At 38.1% G+C, this 22,907-nt stretch overlaps 1 protein-coding gene and 1 pseudogene across 1 annotated transcript in view; one reads left to right on the top strand and one right to left on the bottom strand.

The window, feature by feature from the left end:
- PRKDC (protein kinase, DNA-activated, catalytic polypeptide) overlaps positions 1–22,907 on the bottom strand; it is a 305,624-nt gene that overhangs the window by 156,127 nt on the left and 126,590 nt on the right. Inside the window, exons 48-53 of the mRNA XM_006860083.1 lie at positions 12,173–12,310; positions 11,644–11,763; positions 9,078–9,221; positions 7,483–7,634; positions 6,512–6,643; positions 5,277–5,388 (exon numbers count right to left, since the gene is read on the bottom strand). Coding sequence (XP_006860145.1) covers positions 5,277–5,388; positions 6,512–6,643; positions 7,483–7,634; positions 9,078–9,221; positions 11,644–11,763; positions 12,173–12,310 — 798 coding nt within the window. The remainder of the gene's footprint in view (positions 1–5,276; positions 5,389–6,511; positions 6,644–7,482; positions 7,635–9,077; positions 9,222–11,643; positions 11,764–12,172; positions 12,311–22,907) is intronic.
- Positions 12,319–21,224, top strand: LOC102821249 (annotated as a pseudogene).

The raw sequence follows: 22,907 nt of genomic DNA on the forward strand, positions 1-22,907 counted from the left end.
AGGATATGATCTTTATGTGCTCTATTTCATTTATGACAGCTTCCAATTTTTCTAGATTTCTACTTTGTACATGCCCTGTTTGGATTATTAATGGATGTTTGCAGCTGTTTCTTCTCATTTTGTGCTGGGCCACATCAGCAAACGAAGGTCTCAAAAGTTTACCTCCATACACATCATTAAGGTTAACTCTACTTTGAGGAGGTAGTCCTTCCCCAGTCAAATTTTGAGTGCCTTCCAACCTGAGGGGCTCACCTTCCAGCATTATATCAGACAGTGTTCTTCTACAAGTCATAAGATTTTCAGTAGCTAACCATTCAGAAGTGGTCCACCTGCCCTTCTATCTAGTTTTTCTTTGTCTGGAAGCTCTTCTGAAACTGGTATACCATGGGTGAACCTGCTGGTATTTACAATACTAGTGGCATTGCTTCCACCATCACAGCAACACATAAGCTACCAGAATATGACAAACTGACAGACAAGTGGTGGAATTAATCATTAATCACTAGTGAGATGTAAACCTAAAACAACAATATGGTAACATCTCACCCCATCATTAATAGAAGAGTGCAAAAAATTGGAAAACAACAAATGCTGGCAAGGGTGTGGAGGAACTGGACCCCTCAAATGCTGCTAGTGGGATTGTAAAATGGTACTACAACTGTGGAAAACCATAAGGTGTTTCATTAAAAAGAGAAATAGGAATACCATATGATCCAGCAAACCCACTACTAGATTTATATCATAGAGAAATAAAAGACATGACACAAGTAGATGCATACACCCCATGCGGCTCCATAGGATAAGCACTGGACTTTGAACCACAAGTTGCCAGTTTGAGCCCATCAGTTGCTTCAACAGAGAAAGATGAGGCTTTCTCCTCCTGCAAAGATGTAAAGCCTCAAAAATCCTACACAGGGTCACTATGTATCAGAACCGACTTGACAGCAGTTAATAACAAACAACAAATGTTCATCATAGCACCATTTATAGCAACAAAAAGAAGGAGACAATTTAAATTTACATCAACAGAAGAATGGACCAACAAATCATGGTATATACACACAATGGAATAGTACTCAACCTTGAAGAGTAACGATGAACCTATAAAACACCTTATATACAGATTAACCTGGAGGACATTATGCTGGGTAAAATAAGTCCTCACAAATGAATAAATACTGTATGAGACTACTGTTATACATACATAATATACTATTATATATGATATATATGCAGCCAGAGTGCTCCTTGAAGGCCAGGATGGCCAGACATCGTCTCTCATACTTTGGACATACTGTCAGGAGGGACCAGTTGCTGGAGAAGGATATCATGTTTGGTAAGGTGGAGGGCCAGAGAAAAAGAGGAAGACCTCCAGTGAGATGGATTGGCAAAGTGGCAGCATCAATGGACTCAAGCGTGGCAACAATAGTGAGGTTGGCCCAGGATGGGGCAGTGTTTCGTTCTGCTGTGCATAAGGTTGCTATGAGTCAGTACCGACTTGATGGCACCTAACAACAATGATTATATATGAGGTTTTCTGCTCCCACAAAAGATTTAAAGTCTCGGAAACCCGATACAGGATTTCTGTAAGTCGAAACCAACTCTACGACACTTTACAACAAAAACTATATAAAAATTCAAAAAAAGTTTTCACACAAAAAGACACATTATTTGATGGTTACCAGGGTGGGAGGGGAAGAGAGGGTAGATCACTAATAAGAGGTGCACACATATCAACTTGGGTGATGGGAGAAGCATATCTAATAGAAGGAGGTCAGAAAAAAATTATGAAGGCAAAGCAAGCCATTGGGAGGAGTGTGACAGTTAGAGGCCACAGAGTTCAATAGTATTATATACGCCTGCAGTAACAATAGTCTACTAGTGGATGCCTATACAGACAAACAAAATGAACAGGTATGCAAAAGATAATGGGATTACACATACAGATTTATGTAGGTTTGACAGAGAATATTTCTACATATTATTTACTTATGTTGCAAATAAAACCATGAATATAGTAGAGAACACAGGACGGAAAGTTGTAAAAACTTCATAGTCACAACAAAACACCTTGAGAGAATGAGCACTGGGCTTGGGGGCTCATGACCATAGTCTTGGGGGACAGCAAAGTTAACTGGCATAACAAAATCCACAAAGACAATGTCCTAAATCCTACTTTTATGATTACCAACTAGGATCTTAAAAGCTTGTGAGTGGCCATCTAAGGTACATCTATTGATCTGTTAGGAGCAGAGAAGGCTGATGAAAACCAAAGACACATGGTAACAATCACTCTAATGGAATAATGGACCACGTGAGCCACAGTGTCCATCCACACCATGGCACAAGAACAAGATGGGGCCTGGTTACCACTAATGTGACCACTGAGAAAGGGATCACATTAGAATGTCTGGGATAGAATGGGAGAAAATTGTGGAATAAAACTCAAAATCATTGAAAAAAAAAAAGATTACTCACCAGATAGAGACAAATAGAACCCGAGACTATGGCCTTAGTCACCTTCAAACATGGAAGTAAACTCATCTCTATGTCTTAATTTTCTGCCCAACAACAAATGGTGTATAAGGCAAACAATATAATCACGTAAGTACACTCTCCTTAGAAAAATAAACCTTTGAGATCAAAAGTGTAGCATTTGCCCAAGAGTGATGTTCAGAATACAGGAAGGGTTAGAAAAGAAGGAAGAATGTCAATGGGAAACAGAAAGAAGAAGTGAGGTAGGTGCTGTTACATTGCGGGGGCTCTAATCAGTGACATGAAATGGTATGTCTATAAATTAGTGAATGAAAACTGATTTGCTCTGTTAACCTTCACCCAATTCACAATGAAAAGTGTAAAAGAAATAAATAAAGGATCAGCATCTCCAAGCAACACTATCTAAACTGTCGTCCCTCTCACTGTGGTCGTGAATCCTGCTTTATTTCTCTAAATTCCATGTTACGTCTAACAATATATTCACTTGTATGTGGTCTGTGTCCCTCACCAAAATGAGGCCGCTACAAACAGGCACTCAGTATGTCTACTGAGTGTATCTCCAGTACAGAGTTCTCAATAAATATTACTGGAATTAAATAAAGGAAAATTCTCACTTCCTTCCTTAAGGGTCATCTTCCTCAAAAAGAAAAGAAATGTAATATGCAAGCTTTTCCTTAAAAAGGCACTAAGGTTAGATGAATAGCTTTTTACTACAGTGTCAGCTTGAACTGTAAGGATGGTGGTTCAAACTCACTGTTGTTCCTTGGAAACCATGTACAACAGGGATGGGGGACCTTTTTTCTGCCAAAATTGGTAACACAATTCACAGACCATACGAAATTATCAACTTAAAAATGAGTCTGCTATATTTGGTCAAACATTTAATTAACTTATACTACTATACAGGGTCGCTATGTGTTGGAGCCGACTCGACGGCACTGAACAACAACAACTGTAATGGCTGGAACTATGGTTGCCTTGACAGGACCAAACCAGATGATTTCGAGGGCCTTTTGCATAAGGTCGCTATGAGTAGGTACCTAACAACAACAATACAGCCCTTGGGCTGGCCGTTCCCCACCCTTGCTATACAGGGTCATTATGAGTCAGAACCAACTCCATGGCACACAACAACAGCAACATGAGGCTATTTTAATACTATGCTCAAGGGAAATCATTAACATTAAACCACAAATGTCAATTACTTAAACCCCCTATAGAGTATTTTTATTAATTATTAGATTGTTGTTGTTGTTGTTGTTAAGTGCTGTCGAGTTCTTTCCGACTCATAGAAACCCCGTAAAGAGTTTCCAAGGAGTGGCTGGTGAGTTTGAACTGCCGACCTTGTGGATCAAACCAACCTTGTGGTTCAGTTCTTATCCTACAGTGTCACAACAGTATCACTGGTTCATAAGATGTAAATCTTTTTTATTGAAAGTATTAATCTGATGATATACTGGCATGGTCACAATACAGTAAGCAAAGAAACCAAGTTATAAAACAGGATTATAAATGAGAAGGTCAGGAAACTTTTGACCAAAACCAAATGATTAAATTAATCTCAGTTCTTGCTGAATTCAGCTGGCCCTTTTACTTGCCTGCCTAGGACTTCATGGTTATTTAGCTGCATCCAAGAGAGTGAGCTAAGACCTTTCACGGGCTCCTGTCATTTGGCCACGTGAACTGCTCCGTCTCAAGAGTGATGTCTCTTTGTGGCTACAAAAGGATGTGAAAGAAATACCTTTTAAGGAAGAGAATCTTGACACAGCTATCATTTGTATAGAGTGGACTCAAGAAATATTACTTCATGACAACAATGAGAAGGAAGGATGCCAAGAGGGTATTGAAGAAGGCAGGGTAACAAAAGAAGAGCAAGAAGGAGGATGACCCATCATGCTTGAGAGACTTAGCACTCACACTGGTGACCTTGACTGAAGTCAAGAGTCTAGCTGGTTTGGAGGCTCATAGACATGTGGTCCAGACTCCAATATAGATGCAGACGCCAGTGGCTGAATGAGCCCATTCTGTTACACTATACAATGCACTAGTTCACGCAATAATACACAAAACTTCAATAGCTACATTTTACTGAGGATTTTAATCCTCTGAATGTGTACTGCACTAAATTTTTTCACTACATTCTTTTCACAATCCTGGGGAGTAGGTAGTGTAAAAAAGCCTTTGAAAATTTCTTTGATTGGGCCTTCTTGTGTGTAACAGCTCTGTTACGTTAAAAATTGGAAAAAGAGAATTTGATTAGGATAACTAAGTCCTAATCATAGTAGATTTCTATTAGAACCATTGTTCTCTAAAATGAAACCTGAGATCAGGCTCAGAGGTGTGAAAACTAACTGAATAATTTCAAGGTGATGATGGTGGTGGTAGTGTGCCATGGAGTTGGTTCCATCTCATAGTGACCCTGTATAGGGTTTCTGAGGCTATAAAGCTTTATAGGAGCAAAAAGCCTCATCTTTTTCCCACAGAACTGCTGGTAGTTTCAAACTGCTAACCTTGAGATTAGCAGCTCAACTTGTAACCACTACGCTACCAGAGACTTTCATGATAAATGGTAAATTGCCGATTTTGAAATGTCCAGTTAAGGCCTCTTTGAAAAAAACTGAGCACTCTATAAGATACAATGTATAATATTAATAAATGCAGAATGCCCAATGTGATACCTTAAAATGTAAAGGACATTTTAAGATTCAAATGTCAAAATTCACACTAAATTCAGAAAAATAAATTTAAGCATTTATTGTAAAATTGCACACCACACTCACCTTTTCTTTCTCAGTAACGTATCGAAGAGTGAGCCCCAGAACTTCTGCCGCTGCTGCATATACCTCTTTATGTTTCACAAAAGACATATTATTGACCAAAATTTCAAAGTATCTACAACAAATATAAGGGGAACAAGCATTTAAAATAATCTATTCTGTTGATTGACATAATAATATAACAAATTTCCTCCTTACGTTATACTAATAGCACAAATCGAGAAAATGTGTAACATAAAACAGGACCGCAATTATTTGTAAGAGAACATCTGTGGATAAGTATTTAAGCGTCTGATATCATAACCAGGTAAAGCCCATGAATCTGCTGTTTAATCCCACAGGGGTGCAAATATACAGTAGCCAAAATATAACAAAATGCTGTAAACCATAAAACATACAGGACACTAATGAGATATTCTGTGCTAAAGATTATGATACATTGAATCCTTGTATTGTAAGCTGGTGGCACTGTTAGGCACTGGGCTGCTAACCACAAGGTCAGTAGTTCAAACTCATCAGCTATTCTGTGGGAGAAGGATAACAGAATCTGTCTGTTATTATAAAGATTTGTAATCCTGGAAACCCTATATAAGTATCTATGAGTCAGAATCAATCAGATGGCAGAGGATTTGGGTTTCTAATTTAACTAGAGGACTACAAGAGAACAATTGAAATGATGAGAAAGAATCAGCACATCTGCAGTGTTCGCTCACCATAGATCCAAAGGCAAGGCAAACAGTATGCAGTGAGGTGGGTGCAGGTGAGGAGCAGAAGGACAGAGCAACAGAATGTCTGTGTGTCCTCCCCATGGCAAATGAGCAGCTATAATGAATGTTCTCGCTGAGCTGACGGTACGTTCAGGTTGCTGTTGTTGTTGTTAAGTGTGCCACTGAGTTGGTTCTGACTCATTGAGACCCTGTGTAGGTTTCTGAGGAGTGGCTGGTGGGTTTGAATAGCCATCTTGCAGTTCAAATCAACCTTGTGGTTCAGTGCTTATCTTACAGTGCCACACCAGGTGTCCCACTTTCAGGTTAAACACTGAAAATGCCTGTTTAACTTCTTCCTTCACACCATGCAAACTCCTCTTCCAAATGAACTCTAAGCCCAAAATTTAAATTTTAGGTAAAAAGATTTTCACATATGTTTTGGTCCTTATATTTATCAAAATTTATATCATACAGCATCTGATTTAGATCTATTTTAGCCAGAAAAACAAACAAAGCAAAAATTTTACTTACCTCACACTCTCTATGCCACATTTTGGGTCATATGGAGGCAAGTTATTGGCCATAACAATTCCTAATAATTGAATTCCTACAGAATTATCTTTAGAATTAGGATCTTTACTTGAAAACTTTTCAAATATTAGCCTGAAATTTTAAGTGCAAAAGAAAAAAAAAAAAAATAATTTTTCATATAGTAAAGCAAGAAACAGGAAGACAAATGGATCTATAAATTTTCTCAAGCAAAATTTCAAGGTAAGAAGTACTTTTCTTTCCCTCATATAAGCCACCTGTTTGCTAACTTCCCCTTGTTCATCCACATTGTTTTCATTTTGTATTACAGGTAGTTCTGTATCTCTTATGTTTGAATAAGTTGCCCACATTCTCCTTTGTTGTTGTTTATAAATGCTGTTGAGTCGATCCTGACCCATAGTGACCCTGAATAGGGTTTCCAAGGAGCAGCTGGTGACCTTGAACTGCTGACATTCTCCTTTAGTTAGTAAATAAATAAAATAATAGTAAAACCTCTTGGGAAGTGTTAGCTTAGTTCAGCTTATGTTAAAATTAATCAAACAGGCCTTGAGACCTACCACCTGTGAGGGGAAGTGACACAAGACAGTGACAGGCAGTTCCCCCAGGGGGCCCAGCCTGGCGCAGTCAATGTGGGGGATTCCAGGGGAGTTGATAGCAGAACAATGGCTACCATCCTGCCTAGACAAACTACTAGTATCAGAATTTGGAGGACATGGTTTTATTGGTGAGCTCCAACCACTGACCTTGAAGTTCGAAGCAACCTTGCAGTCCAGCTTATTAACCCATAGCACCACACCAGGATTAGTAGTAACATTATACTTTAGAAATTGATTCTAGTTCAAGTTATGTGCATATCCATAGTTCATACAATTAACTTTTCATTATAATACTGTAACATGTTCCATTTTAACCTACATTTCTAAACAATGTTGCATAAACTAGTAAATGTATACCTGTAAGGGATGGATAAGCAGTCCTTCCAGCATTCAACAAGAGTTTTTATGATTTCAAGGTTGTGTCTAAACACAGCTCTTTTCTGATGAAAGACATGTTTCATTAGGAAATGAAGCAATCGATTTGCTAACACCTCATCTTTAGGGACCCCCTGAAAAGGTATACAAATTATCTATTAATATTCAGCATTCTACTTTTCAAATCCATTAAGTCCATTTATAAAAGAAATCAGACATTCTACATTTTTTCACTAACAGTTCCTAAATTAATCTAAACTCTTAATTATTTCATGTTACTAAGAACATTATCAATGATTTTATCACTTTGAGAGAAATAAATCTAAATTTGTGTTACTGTGCACATTTTGTTGTTGTTAAGTGTTGTCGAGTCGGTTCCGACCCATAGCGACCCTCAACAGGGTTTCCGAGGCTGTAAATACACATAGTATGTTTAATAATAGCTGTTCACAGGGTAGTTGATGTGAAGATTTTGATACATTACTATTTCTAGTGGGTTTAAAAGAATGGACCACGCTTCCATACAGCCCAGGCTAGTGGATGCCATGTGCTCAGTCCACACCACAGCCTCTTCTTCAGACAGCTCCACATACACTGGCCATGCCCAATGCTCAGGAAGGAAATGAGCTGGTTAACAAAATGCCAAATACTCAGTCATAGCAGAGGTTCTCATGACATTCAGGGTCTAGCAGAGCTGTTGTTAGTTGTCTTTGATTGAGATCCTGACGCATGACAATCCCATGCACAAAAGATCATGGCTACCCAGACCTACATCATCCCCATGAGGGATACAAATGAGACTGATGTGAATCAGAATTTTTTAAAAAAGATCACCAGACCTTTCATACCAATCTGTCTTAGCCTAGAAGCTCTGCTAAAACCTGTTCGGCACCATAGCGGCTGTAGACAGCTACTTACACATCATTTAACTTACCAGTTGTCTAGTTTCTATGACTGTAGCAAGTAATCACACCAAACAAAATCAAAAACAAAAATATGACAGCTTAATAAAAAAAATTATGAAAAACAGACAAAACAAAACCACATCAGTATACACCATAAGTATAGGAGCACCAGAGCAATGTAGCAAATAATGCTAAAAATTCTGAGTTTGGATCATACACTCTAGAACATCAACAAAAGAAGCAATGTCAAAAGAAAAAAAAAGTGTTGTTACTAAGTGCCTTGGAGTCTGTTCTGACCCATAGTGACCTTGTATAAGGTTTCTGAGAAGCGGCTGGTGAGTTTGAACTGCTGACGTTGGGGGGTTCAAACCGACCTTGTGGTCCAGTGCTTTATCCCACAGTGCCACACCAGAACTCCTACAGGCAAATCTTAACTGACAATTTCATTTCCCTGTAATGTCAGATTATAAAACATACTTTCTAAGGAAAGCAAGTATTCTCTGATAACAAAATCATCGAACTGATTATTCTGTAAGCTCCATTTAGATGTTAAACATAAGATTAAGCTATTCCTAATTTTAAAATGTTTTACACAACCCAAACAGAACTGTGGTGGGAAAAGCAATGGTACAGACAATCTATGACAACACATAAGAGACAATCAATTCTTACTACAGGAGTAGCTACTGTTGTCCATGACAGAACAGTGACCACTATCTCAACCACCATGTAGTGAATTCCTTCTCCTCCGTTACTTTCAGAAACAACCAGCTGCAGCAGGGTGCTCAGCCAGTGTTTGGCATAAGGGCGAAAGACCTAGAAGAGAATTTAAGTCAGTTGTCAAAGATCTATCTTGAATAGTCAAAATATGAATTCAGGAATATATTCTTCATCAGCTAAATATTTATTGGATGACTCAACCTAGATACAAGACAAATATCAATTCCAATAATTTCCCTGCTTAATGAGATTAGAGAATCTACTTTTATTTCCATTAAAACCACAATTCAGTGTATGTGCATTTTTCTAGATCATTTCTTTGCTAAAAACCTTTCTGATATTGTAATGCTCACAGGGATCAAATAAAAGTGTTCCACTTCAACCCTCTCCATCCTATCTGAGTAATATGCAGCTCTAGAGAATCCTACTGTTATTTTATGAAAACGCTTAAAACAGATGAAAATGAAGACATAAAAATGAAGGAGAACATAAATGTCTAATGTCTTTGAAATCTCTTTCTATATTGCAGAAGTCATTTTGCTTAGACTCCATATACCAAGATCTCTGAATCTAATGAAAATGTGACTATAGACTAAATTCTATTTATTTACTTATTTATTAGAAATTTCAACTAAATGTCATTCTGATGCAAAGGACAGACTAAAGTACAACTCAAGCTACACATCTTCATAACATTTACCTTCCTTCTTATTTCTTATCCCACATAGTTTCTCAAGGATTACTTTTCTATTGTAGCTTAAATTTCTGTGGTTTCGAATCATGAGTTCCATCATGGGGGTGGAAATGCACATTCTATATATGAGGGAGCTTAAAGAGTTTGTGGAAAAATTCAGTTCAAAGATAATGAAATTTTTCCATAAATTTTTTTAGTTCCCCTTGTAACAACTATTTGTTTCTAAGTTATGTATTTGAATCTGTTTACAATATTATCAAAATATAACACAAAAATAAATTTTAAGTTTGCAATTATAAAAGTCAATGTAAATAAAATTTCTAAATATCTTCCTGCATAGCTCATGGACTGTCAAAACCATCTTCTTTGCAACTCCTGCCTGGTGGCTCCTAAGACATGTAAGTGTTCCCACATAGCTCTGGATTCCTGTCAAACCGGAGCCAGACCCTCTTATCAAGAAATCGCTGATCCTAGATCCAGAGAACGGGGAGGAAGGTAGACTCTCCACTGAGTAGTATCCAATCTATCTGGGCGGGGCTGATGAAGGAAAATGGGTATAGCACTCATGTAGCACAACAGTGAATAATTGCTATCAGGACTGACTGTGAGGGTTGGAAATGTAAAGGTAGACGTTTTGTAGCAAAAGGAGGGGAGTGGTTGATTTCGTGGTTGACTTTGCAGTCCAGGAGCGGAGGTCCCAGGGACCATCAAGGGAGAAGAGTGGAGTGTGGGACCCTACCCAAAGAAGCAGTGACATCAGAGATTGAGGCAGAGACAATGATGAGAGATAGAATGGCTGGTGACTCTACACCCAGAGAGGGAAAGGGGTGTGTGCTGACGACCGAGGGGCAGCCTTGTGAGGTATATATACCCTTTGGTTGTTTGATGATGAATGGAGGGGATTATAATCATGGCAATGAAATGATATACGATAGGATGAATGTAAAGCTAATGTTCTCCCATGTAAACTATCACATAATTCACAATAAAAAATTAAAAAAAAAAAAAAATCACTGAAAAACCTATGACACTAGCACATACTGGAGTATAACCTAGAAATCAAGCAATACCAAGGAATGCAGGCCCAAAATACTTCCCCAACATCTCTATTTAGATTCTGCTCAGCTGCAGTCTCACATCTCGGACCTAAGCAAAACTGCTACCTCATAATTCCACTTCGTCTCCAGGCTCAACTCTGCCTTCAGTACCATCTAGATAACTGTTGTATCTGGCAAAGCTTACCTAACACTCATGAGGTGCTCCCTACTACTTTGAGGACAGTCCTTTCTATGGTCCTGAGGAACCAGGGCCTGCGGTAGAGAGACCGATCACACAGCCTGCCTGTCTGTCTCATGGTTCCCCCAAGGGCTGCTTTCATACTGAGCCTCCACTTGGGATGCAACATCCCATCCACTTCACAATTTGCTCAAGGGCCCTCTAGAAAACCAGTCCTACCCTTCTTCATTAGAAGGTACTTGTACTCAACTTGGTTATTTATGTGGACAAACTGGTAACTTAGCAACCATCTAAGAGTCTGCTATATTTTACAGCATTCAAAGACATATTTTTCAACAAATGTCTTTGCTATAATGAACAAGAAAAGCTGGCAGCTAAGTTACCAATACATGTGTTTATAAAACATCATTTCTAACTCAATAGAAGTTAATTTACTTAGTGCGAAACAAGTAGATACATACAGGCGACTGATGAATTCAAACAAAAATGATACGCTCAATCTCTAAACATCTTCTTTCATTGGTTTCTTTTTTACATAGCTGCACATAATTGCAAAGAATTTTTTCAAAGAAATGCTAAATTACTCACTTCTTCTGCATTAATAACAAGTTTGGCTAAGAAGAGACGGATATTTAATGGTACTGATATATTTGCAAGTTTATCATGAAGAAATTTCATCCAGTGAGGAAGACTGCTTGGCACTGAACCCTGAAATAAAACATTGAAAATTATCTTACAAAACTAGAATTAGAAGCTGATTCCTATTTTGAAATTACAAAAAACAGTAACTGCAGAGTAAAATGTTGTTGTTGTTGTTAAGTGCCATCGAGTCGGTTCCGACTCACAGCAACCCTGTATAGGATTTATGAGGCTGTAAATCTTTATGGGAGAAGAAAGCCTCATTTTCTTCCAGGAAGTAGCTGGTAGTTTTGAAATTGTGACCTTGTGGTTAGCAGCTCAACTTATAACCACTACGCTACCAGAGCGCCTTAAAGTAGGATGAAATAACACAAAATTGTGTTTATTTGATTTCAAATTGGGTTTAGTCTTCAAGATCAAAAGTTCATCTTAATAGGAAAGTATGACGAAAGATAAGATGATCTTTGAGGGAAAGTACCTCCTCCACCTTCGTGGTAATCTGGCTTCTATGCATATGCTTGACCAGGGTTGTCAGAGGGACCATGCACTCATGCTGGTTCAGCTCATCCATCTCTAGCTCCATGAACTCATCTTGGCCCACGGGCTCCTGATGATCCTACCAAGATGGGAGAATGCAGGAATGTGAAGTATTTGGCTAAGAATCCACATGTATGTGACATCAAGGTTTTTAAGAAATAGCACATAACAATATTTACATAAAAAAGATAATTTAGCAGTAACATAAATCATACTCAGCATATGTTCTTATTAAACATCTCAAAAATTAGCAGAACCTGGTGTCTTCCTTACAATCAGGAATATATAAGTATTTTACCACAAAGCCTTGTACCCAGAGACACTCTGTAGTCACACCTGAGTCCTGTCTATTCAGTAAGGTATGTGTGGCCATACCTGGCCACTATGTGCATGGGAATTTTCTGTGGTCACATCCAAATCCTGTCTGCCCAATGAGGAACAAGACAAACCATGTGAAAATACTGGAAAGTAGACATTCAGAAGAGATCCTAGTTTTAGAATCAGATGTACCTCTGTGAACTCATGGTTATTATTGTATAAATAGATAAATACATAAATAAATACAATCACAAGTATGGCCAGGGATATGTGCATGTGTATATAAATGTGTATCTATTTCTTGTCTCTGTGCTCTAGATCGGGAAATAGTCTCTCACCACTCCCACCCAAAGAAATAGGGCTCAACAGAGAAATGGCCAGTTCCAGAACCATTTCTGGCCTTAGCAGGAAGATCATCCTCAAACAAGGGCCCAAAGAAGGATAAACACATGTCAAATGAATGCATGAACACCCTTTCAAGAAAAAAACACTCAACAAGACAGGGATAGAAGGGATCACTCCACAGTATAATAAAGAGCATCTGAGAAAAACCCACAGCCAACAACATACTCAATGGAGGATACAACGAGCATTCCTATTAAGATAAGGGAAAAGACAAGAATGCCCATTCTCACCACTGCTGTTTAACACCGTTCAGGAAAACAAAACAGTAAGAGATATCCAAATAAGGAAGAAGAAAGTAAAATTATTTATCCCTTTTAGTATTGTTGTTGTTAAATGCCATTGAGTTGGTTCTGACTCAGAACAACCCTGTCTAGGGTTGCTGAGGAATAGTTGGAGGGTTTGAACTGCTGACCTTGTGGTTCACAGTCCAGTGCTGATCCTACAGCGCCACATCAGGAGTCCTTTTCATAGATGGTGTGACTGTATACATAGAATACTCCAAAGAATACAAAAGAAAGCAATTAAAAATAACTAAATTTATCTAAGTGGCAGGGTACAAGGTCAATTCACAAAATTTCATATAATTTCTAAACATTAATCTGCAAGAGAAAAGGGAAATATTACCATTAACAATAGGATCTAGAAGAATAAAATAGCAAGGAAAAAGTCAACCAGGAAGGTAAAAGTCCTATATACAGAAAACTATAAATCACTGCCCAATGAAAATATTTTAAAAACCAACCTGCCCAAACTCATTCAAGAGGAACAGAAACTCTCAGTACATTCATAAATAAGGAGACTGAATCAGCAGTCAAGCAACTCACAACACCAAAGAATTCTGGCAAACATTTAAAGATGAATTTATTTTGTTGTTGTTAAACTGTTGTTCAGTGTCATAGAGTTCGTTTTGACTCACAGTGACCCTATATAGGGCTTCTGAGGTGCAGCTGGTGGGTTTGAATTACCAACCTTGTAGTGAGTAGTCCAGTGCATCCTGTTTAAACTCTTCCAAAAGATAGAGAAGGAAGAAATAGACCCTGAATCATTCCATGAAGACAACATACCCTGATACCAAAATGAAATTAAGATGCCACAAGAAAAGGAAAAAACCACAGGCCAATACAAAGGAACTTCGAAAAGTCTGCATAAAAACTGAACTGAAAGATAATGGAATTTTTCTGTGAACTCTTTAAAGACCTCTAAATACAAAATAGCTCAACAAAATACTAATGAACAGAATCCTGGCACATTTAGAGAACCATACAACATGACCAAGTGGGATTTATTCCAAGAATGTAGGAATGGTTCAACATTAGGAAATCAATGCACCACGCACAATATAACAAAGGAAAGAAGATTATCATCTATAACGTGTGCAGAAAAAAGAATCGGATAAAACCCAACATGCTTTACTGATGAAAACCCTCAAGAAGACAGCATAGAAGGGAAGTTTTTCAATATGACTCATGGTATACATGAAAAACCAACAGCCAACATTATACTTAATGGAGAGGGATTGAGATTTCCCCTAAAAATCATGAACAACACAAGTGCGCCTGCTCTCACTATTTCTATTCAATATTATATCAGATGTCCTAACCAGAGCAAAAAGAAAGAAAGGAAAGGAATCCATATTAAAAAGAAGTAAAATTATCTCTATTCACAGATAACATAATCCTCTACATTAAAAAAAAAAAAAAACACACAAAGGCTACAAGAAAACTTCTAGACTTAATAGAGGAATTTAGCCAAGTACCAGGGTGCAAGGTCAACAAACAAAATCAATTGGATTTCTATGCACCAACAATGAGAGATCCGATAGAAAAATTTGAGAAACAATTCTATTTACAATAGCATGTAAGAGAATAAAATAACTAAAGATAAATTTTGCCCAGAATGTTAGAGTTATACAATGAAAATTACAAAACACTGCTGAAATAATTTAAAAACTACCTAACTAAACGGAAAGATGTTCCATGTTCCTTGACAGAAAAATTCAATACTGTTGTTTCTGTTGAGTGTCGCGAAGTGGGTTCCGACTCAGTAGCACAACATGGGGTTTCTGAGGCTTTACATCTTAGTGGGAGGAGAAAGTCTCATCTTTCTCCCACTAGTATTATTAAGATGCCAGTATTGCACAAAGCAATTCATAGATTCAATAGAATCCTGATGAAAATAGCAACAGACTTATTTTCAGAAATAGAAAAACCAATTCTGAACTTTATATGGAATGGCAGAAGACTGATTAGCTAAAGTTGAAAGAGAAGAAAAAGCCACACTTGCTCATTAAAAGTTTTCTTTACACAACTACAGTAATCAAAACAGCCTAGAACTAGTATAATAAGAGACACAAAGACCAAAGAATAGAATTAATAGTTCACAAGTAAACCCACCCATTTATTGGTGAACTGATTTTTGACAAAGATGCTAAGTCTACTTGATGGGAAAAGCAGTCTTTTCATTAAACAGTGTTAGAAAACTTGGATTTCCACAGGCAGAAAAATGAAACAAGGTGTATGCCTCACATGAAAAAAATTTTTAAATGAATTAAGGACCTAAACATGAAGATTAAAATAATAAAATTATTGCAAGGAAAATTCTCTCAGGCATAGCTTTTTACACAGTTTCTGTTAGGGTGCTATGTGCCTTTGAGTCGGTTCTAACTCATAGTGACCTTATGCACAAACAGAACGAAACCCTGCCCGGTCCTGCACCATCCACACAATTGCTGTTGTTTGAGCCCACTGTTGCTGTCACTGTGTCACTCTATCATGGTGAGGGTGGTTTTCCTCTTTTTTGCTGAACCTCCACTTTCACTAACCAGACCACTGCTGCACCAGGCTACCAGACCAAGTCCAAAGGTTTGCAACAAAATCGCTTGCTCCACCCACCTCATGGTCCAGTGCTGCCAAAGTCTGGGTTTGGAGTCTTCAGAATGGCTAAGGGGAAATACCAAGAAAAAGAGATCTGCTTTTCTTTCTTTTTCTTTCTTTCTCTCTCTTTCTTTTTTTATAAAACAAGCTATTGCCATGTAAACTATCACATAATTCACAATAAAACATTAACCAAACAAGCTACTGAACCATGGACATATATGTGGTCAAACACTATCTGAATGGATGTTAACCAATACATATTTCTATATAGGAACTAAAGGAGTGAAAGGGAGGGGGAAAGTGGAGGTTTTGTTTAGAATGCATTGGTTGTACAAGGGACTTTAAAAGTTTGTGGGAAAATGGAATGAAAAGATAATGGAGACACTTCACCAAGCAAAACATTCAGGCAGCCAACGAACATATGAAGAAATGTTCACAATATTAGCCATTAGAGAGATGCAAACCAAAACAGTGAGATATCATCTCATATCAGTATTAACAGTAAAGTTCAAAAAAACAGAAAACAACAAATGCTGGGCGAAGGTGTGGACAGACTGGGACCCTCCTTCTTTGCTGGTGGGATTGCAAATTGGTTCAACCACTCTGGAAAATGGTATGGTGCTCCCTCAGAAAGCTGGAAATAGAAATACCTCATGGTTCAACAATTCCTCTACTTGGTATATACCCACAAGAAATATCTGCCAGACCATAAGTAGATATATGCATACCAATGCTTATTGCAACACTATTCACAATAGCAAAAAAGATGGTGGCAGCCTAAGTGGCCATCAATGGAAGAATGGATAAACAGACTTTGACACACACACACACACAATGGAATATTATGCTACCTGGAAGAATAACGATGAAGCTGCAAAACTCATAACATGGATGAACCTAGAGGACATTATGCTGAATGAAATTAGTCAGTCACAAAAGGGCAATTATTGCATAAGACCATTATTGTAAAAGCTTAAGAAAAGATCTTCAAAGTAAAAAAAAATTCTTTGATGGTTATCAGGTATGGGGGAGAAGGGACAGTAACTCAAAGGTTAGGGGATAGACAAATGATAGCTCAGGTGACAGGGAGGGCAATATACAAGGAGTGGGAGGGCAATACTTAAGAAGGTAGAGGGTGGGTAGATGAACAAGGACGACAGGGAAAGACTTAGGGAGGTATGCATGGGCTAAATGGGATAGAGGTATATAGTGATGTACACACAATCTTAGAACAACAGGGCTCGGTGAGACAGGGATCCAGACATAATCTGATTGGGTAAAGGAGGGGAAATAATGTTAAGGTGCTTGACTGTCTTGTGGATACTGGTTTCCCCAGCCTTCTATGGTAAAATAGACATTTAAGTGTGATAGAAAGGAATATTGGAAATTATGATTACATTAAACTTACAAGGCCATTTTCAGCCTATAACTTACTGGGTTAGCTAAAAGGGAAATTAAATTTTTCTCACTGAAATAGGTTTCTTGTTAAGCCTTTGTGGAATATGGGGCCTCAGGTACAATCCTGAGCCCTACCCAGAACCTTCTGAGGTAGGGCATACCCACTAAAAAGATATGCCTACAAATTTGGAATAGTTAAAGGAACAGAAGGTATTTCTTAAAAGAAAGACCAGCATAATAAAAGCAGACTGGCTGTTAGAATAGCAAGCAAGCTGTTTGCCTTGGAGCTATCAAGGCAAGAGAAGTCAAGCCCATCGGGGTAAACCCCCCTGTAAAATTGAAACTCAAAGGGAACACATGAACAGTCTTGTATGTTCACTAGTCCACTTGTGAATGGAAATGGGGGATGTGCGGCAATGAAGACATGGGCTGAGTTCAGCCATGTTCCATAGATACCTGTTAACCTTGAGATGAGACAAGAGGCAGGGCTGCCTTGTTTGATGTTTAGGGAGTCATGTGAACTCCTGAGCCCATAGGCACTAACCTAGCCACTAGGGGCTAGAGTTGAGAGTGAAGAGGCAAGCTGGTCTGAAGTGGGGGGGGAGCCGCTCAAGAACTCCCAATGTTGCAGACAGTACCCATTTGACCTAGATTGGATGGCTTGCTGACCAGAACTTGATCAGATGAATATAAAGAAATCTGAAATAGGAAGTAAGTCTAAATAGCTACAATTTGATGAAGTGGACCTTTGCTTATGGATTCAGTTGCTCAAAATTCCAACTGAAAGGGAACGATTCTTCCTAGCAAGGATCAAGCGTTTCTCCTCAGTGCACTTGGTTGATAGGGATGGACAACTTAGACACTGGCTATCAAAAATGGAGGTCTATAAAGGTATGAAGTGGCTCGCTTACAAGCTTTTGTGAGTGTACTTAGTTTCAGAATGAGGAGGGTAAGGTAGAATTCCCACTGAATAGTTTTCCTTTTCAGATACATCTGATAATGATGGGAATAGGATTTTATGATTAAATTGTAAGTAATTGTTATAACAATTAATTGTGATTGTCACAGCTGTAAATGTAGATGTGTAACTAAAAGGGGGGATTTGTTAATTTTTCATTTAAGGAACAAAGGACCCTAGCTCTATCAACAGAGAAAAGCATGAATGGAGCATGGGATCTTAAACAGAAAGTGGCGATAGCAGAGATGGTGTCTGAGGCGATGGCATAGAGACAGAGCAGCTGAGGACTCTAGGCCCATGAACTGAGAAAAGCTGTGTGTCTGTGGACAGGAGGCTGGCTTGCAAAAAGTGCCCTTTGGGGAAAAAAGAATCCGCACTGAATAGTTTTCATCTTGTCTAGATGGGTCTGGTGAAAAGAGATGGGGCTAAGATTCTTATGATTCAAAAGTGAGTAACTGTTATCATGACTAATTGTGATTGTCACAGCTGTAAATGTAGATGTGTAACTAAAAGGGGGGATTTGTTAATTTTTCATTTAAGGAACAAAGGACCCTAGCTCTATCAACAGAGAAAAGCATGAATGGAGCATGGGATCTTAAACAGAAAGTGGCGATAGCAGAGATGGTGTATGAGGCGATGGCATAGAGAGACAGAGCAGCTGAGGACTCTAGATTCATGGGAAGAGAGGGACTAAGAGCTGGTGGCCAGAAAGCAGATATGCAGAATGTGGCCTTTGGTGGTGTAAATTACTATATATTCCTGAATGTTTAAAAAAAAAAGAGCTAAAGTGAATAGATAGAAATACTGTTAACTGATGGTACATGGAGGGGATTATAATCATTGTAATGAGACAAGGTGTATGATTTGTTGAATGTAAAACTGGTGATCTGACCTGTAAGCTTTCACTCAATCCACAATTAAAAACATAAAAAAAAAAAAAAAAAGGAATCTGATGTAAAAAAAAGAAAAGATTTTTCCCTTAAAAAAAAAGTGCCCTGAGCAGTCTAAGAGCAAAGTTAGTGGAGGCATGTAGAGTGCTGTGTGTTTTTTCCATGGGAACTTGAAGCGGTCACACTTGAGAAGTGAGGCCTTCGCCCCAGACTGTGCAAAGAATCCTGACTGCAGCTACCACTGAGCCAGAGGCCCTCGTCCACAGGAGCAGAAACAAGAGAGTGATGACACCTGAGGACCAGGTCTAAGAAGGGACGAACATTCTGAAACATCAAACAAAAATGGCTGCTGGTAAAGAAAATGCCAGTAGACCTACATGGAAGAAAAATAACATGATGGAAAAAAATTAAATTCCTTTAAATTCTAGTGAATTAACCAATTCAACTCTAACGCTTGATATGCGTAATCAAGCTCTGTCATTTGTACTAATTAAAGATGATCCCCAAATTCAACTTAATCAGACATTTCACCTTAAAAAAAATTTTAAAGAAAAATTAATGCTTATAGAAAAACCAAAGCAAGATGTTATGGTGCCCAAGAAACCTGTGCTTGGATTTTATCGTGGGAAAGTTGTTGAGTCAAAGATTAATTCATTCAGAAAACCTCTACAAGTCAAAGATGAGAGTTCTACAGCAAACAAGAAACTTTCAACTAATGTGCCTAATGCCAGCAAACCTCAGCCTCTGACCATGAGCAGTGTACCAGTGAAAAGTACTAGAGACCCAAATGTGACAACCATCACTAAAATTAGAAGCAGTGCATCTCAGAACAAACTTGTGCAACCTCCTATTAGAAACCACCACGACAGTGGCCAAGACAAGCAGAAACAAAGCATCATCAGAACCTCTGCCAATGTTACAGTTCAGAAAGGGCCTTATAGAAAAGAATTAGTTCAATTAAAAACTAATATATCTACTGTCAAAACCAGTTCTTCTCAGGACATAAAAAGAAGTGAGACACAATCAAAAAGCATAGCATCCGAAAATGGAACCAGGCTGGCCTCATCTTCTAATATCAAATTGATAGAAAAGTCAAAAACCACCAACCAGCGAAGACATACTATAGAAGCAAAGACAAATGTCAGTAATAAATCTGCTCATCCCAAAGAAACTGCAGAACAAAGAACAGCTCATCTGACTGAGTGGAAAGCTGGTAAAGGGAGAGTGCTGAAAAGGCTTCCTAGCTCAGTAGTTACCCAGCCTGAGCCGGAAGGTGAACAAAATGGAAACCCAGTCAGGTCCTTCTGGACCACCATGGCAGAAGAAGATGAACAAAGATTATTTACTGAAAAAGTAAACAAGACATTTTCTGATTGCCTGAACCTGATTAATGAGGGATGCCCAAAAGAGGAAATACTGGCCACACTGAATGACATGATTAAAAATATTCCAGATGTTACAAAACTTGTTAAATATTGGGTGTGTCTTGCACGTCTTGAACCAATCACAAGTCCTATTGAAAATATTATTGCCATCTATGAAAAGGCCATCCTGGCAGGGGTGCAGCCTATTGAAGAGATGCGACATGCAATTGCAGATATTCTAACAATGAAGAGTCAAGAAAAAGTTAATTTGGGAGAAAATACTGAGGATGCTTGTATAACGAAAGAAACAAGTCCACGAAATCAACATTGAAAACCCAGGTGTTGATCCTGAACCAGACAAGCAGAAAATGAAAATAAACATCATAGAAGTGTAGGGTTTCTTGATTGTGAAAAAGAGCAAGAGGACAAAACAACAGATCCAACCTATAATGTTAAAACTCCCAATAAAGAAGCCAGGGAGAGTTGCTTGATTAAATTTAATGTATCTACTACGCCATACTTGCAAAGTATAAAAAAGAAGATTCAGCTTGAAGAAATAAATTCCATATTTAAAGAGCTGAAGTTTCTAACACCAGTGAGATGTTCACGGCGTCTGCAGGATAAGACTTCTAAATTACCAGATATGTTAAAAGACCACTATCCTTGTGTGTCTTCTCTAGAACAGCTAACAGAGTTAGGAAGTGAAACTGATGCTTTTGTATGCCGGCCTAATGCAGCACTATGCAGCATGTACTCAGAAATCGAAACAGCAGAGGAGAAATAAAGTTTGAATAACAAAAGGGGTTTTTATTATTGCAGGAGTGTTTCTTATTTTCCTTTTTCTGACTTTGCATCTCTCTTAGGTCTGGGGTTGGCATAGTACCCGAGTATGTTAAGTATTCTTGGCAGTGAGCTCATTTACTAATTTTCTCATTACAACAGGAGTTGCCTTTTATGTATTACAGTCCCAGTCCCATTTGTCAAGCTCAACAGAGACCACGTCTTTCTTGAAGATGGGAAAATTTTGTCCCATCCTTGACTGTATTCCTTAAGTATCAATACATTTCATCTTTATGGTAGCTGTTCACTTTGCCTTTATGGGGTCCAAAATTACAGAAAAATTAAAAGTCATTAAATGTAACAACAGTAATGGTGCATCATTGGAAAATGAAGTGTTTTGGTTAAAATTTGTGATTTTTATATAGACATGTTATTAAAGTTTATGACATACTTTTTTATCTTTTTATTAAAAAAAAAAAGTGCCCTTTGGATATTTAAATGAATATATATTTTCTGTTTTGTATATGTACATCAAAAAAAAAAAAAAGGAACAGAGGTAAATATTGTTAACTATTAAAGGGGATTATAATCATTGCAATGAAACAAAATATGATTGTTGAATATAAAAATGATCATCTACCCTGTAAACCTTCAATGAATTCACAATAAAAACTTGAATAAAGACGGTAATTGAATTTCTCCACTAACGTTTTGAAGCCTCTTGTATGTTAATGGTTGTAGTATAATTACGTAAAAAACAGAAAGAATGGTGGCACAATTTGAAGAATGTAATCAATATCACTGTTTATATGTCTACAGTGTAGAACTAGAGATAGACGAGACGTTGTGTGTACCTGACTATAGGAAACCAGTTGAAGGGACACCTGTTGTCCAAATTTTGGATTCTATGAGTATTAAATTAAATAATGATGATGAGAAAATTCTTTCTTACAGAAGACAGCCAAATAATATGTGAAGAAGTAACGAATGAGAAAACTACCATTTTGTAAACAGCACCATAATAATAAATTTAGAAAAGAGCCAGCAATCAAAACTAAAGAAAAACTAGTGGGTAACAGTATGATTAGTGGTTACGAATCGGGCCATGAACCGCAAGGTCAGCAGTTCGAAACTACCAGCCACTCCGCGGGAGAAAGATGAGACTGTTTGCTCCCGTAAAGATTTACAGTCTCGGTAACCCTGTATAGGGTCGCTATGAGTCGGAATCGACTCCACGGCACATAACAACAACAACAGCAGCATGATGAGGGACAAAACTTTGTCTCCCTCCAAAGCCCAGGTAAAAATCACAGGACAGCTAATAGGCTGTCACAGCACGATGCTGTGACATTCTTGCCAAAGAGTACAGCCTAGGCTACTCAGGGCTTGGTGATGGACAGGTGTTCAACAAAAGGATTGGCCTTCCATCTTCAAAATGTCATGGTCAAAGGATAGGAGAGACCAGGACAGGATGTTGTTCTAGGTGGAAAGAAATCAGAGTGACAGCTGGGAGCAGGGTATGGGTCTAGAGCTGGATCCCTGCTTCAAGGACACTACTGAGACAACTAGTCAACCCTGAGTGCAATACAGAGGTCTTGGTACTGCTATGAAACCTCTTTTGTAAACTAGAAATGATTTCAAAACCAAAAGAAAAAGTCAGTCACTTTATACAAAAAAAAAAAAAGGA

This window comes from Chrysochloris asiatica, unplaced genomic scaffold (genome assembly GCF_000296735.1).
Source record: "Chrysochloris asiatica unplaced genomic scaffold, ChrAsi1.0 scaffold00036, whole genome shotgun sequence".
NCBI lineage: Eukaryota > Metazoa > Chordata > Mammalia > Afrosoricida > Chrysochloridae > Chrysochloris > Chrysochloris asiatica.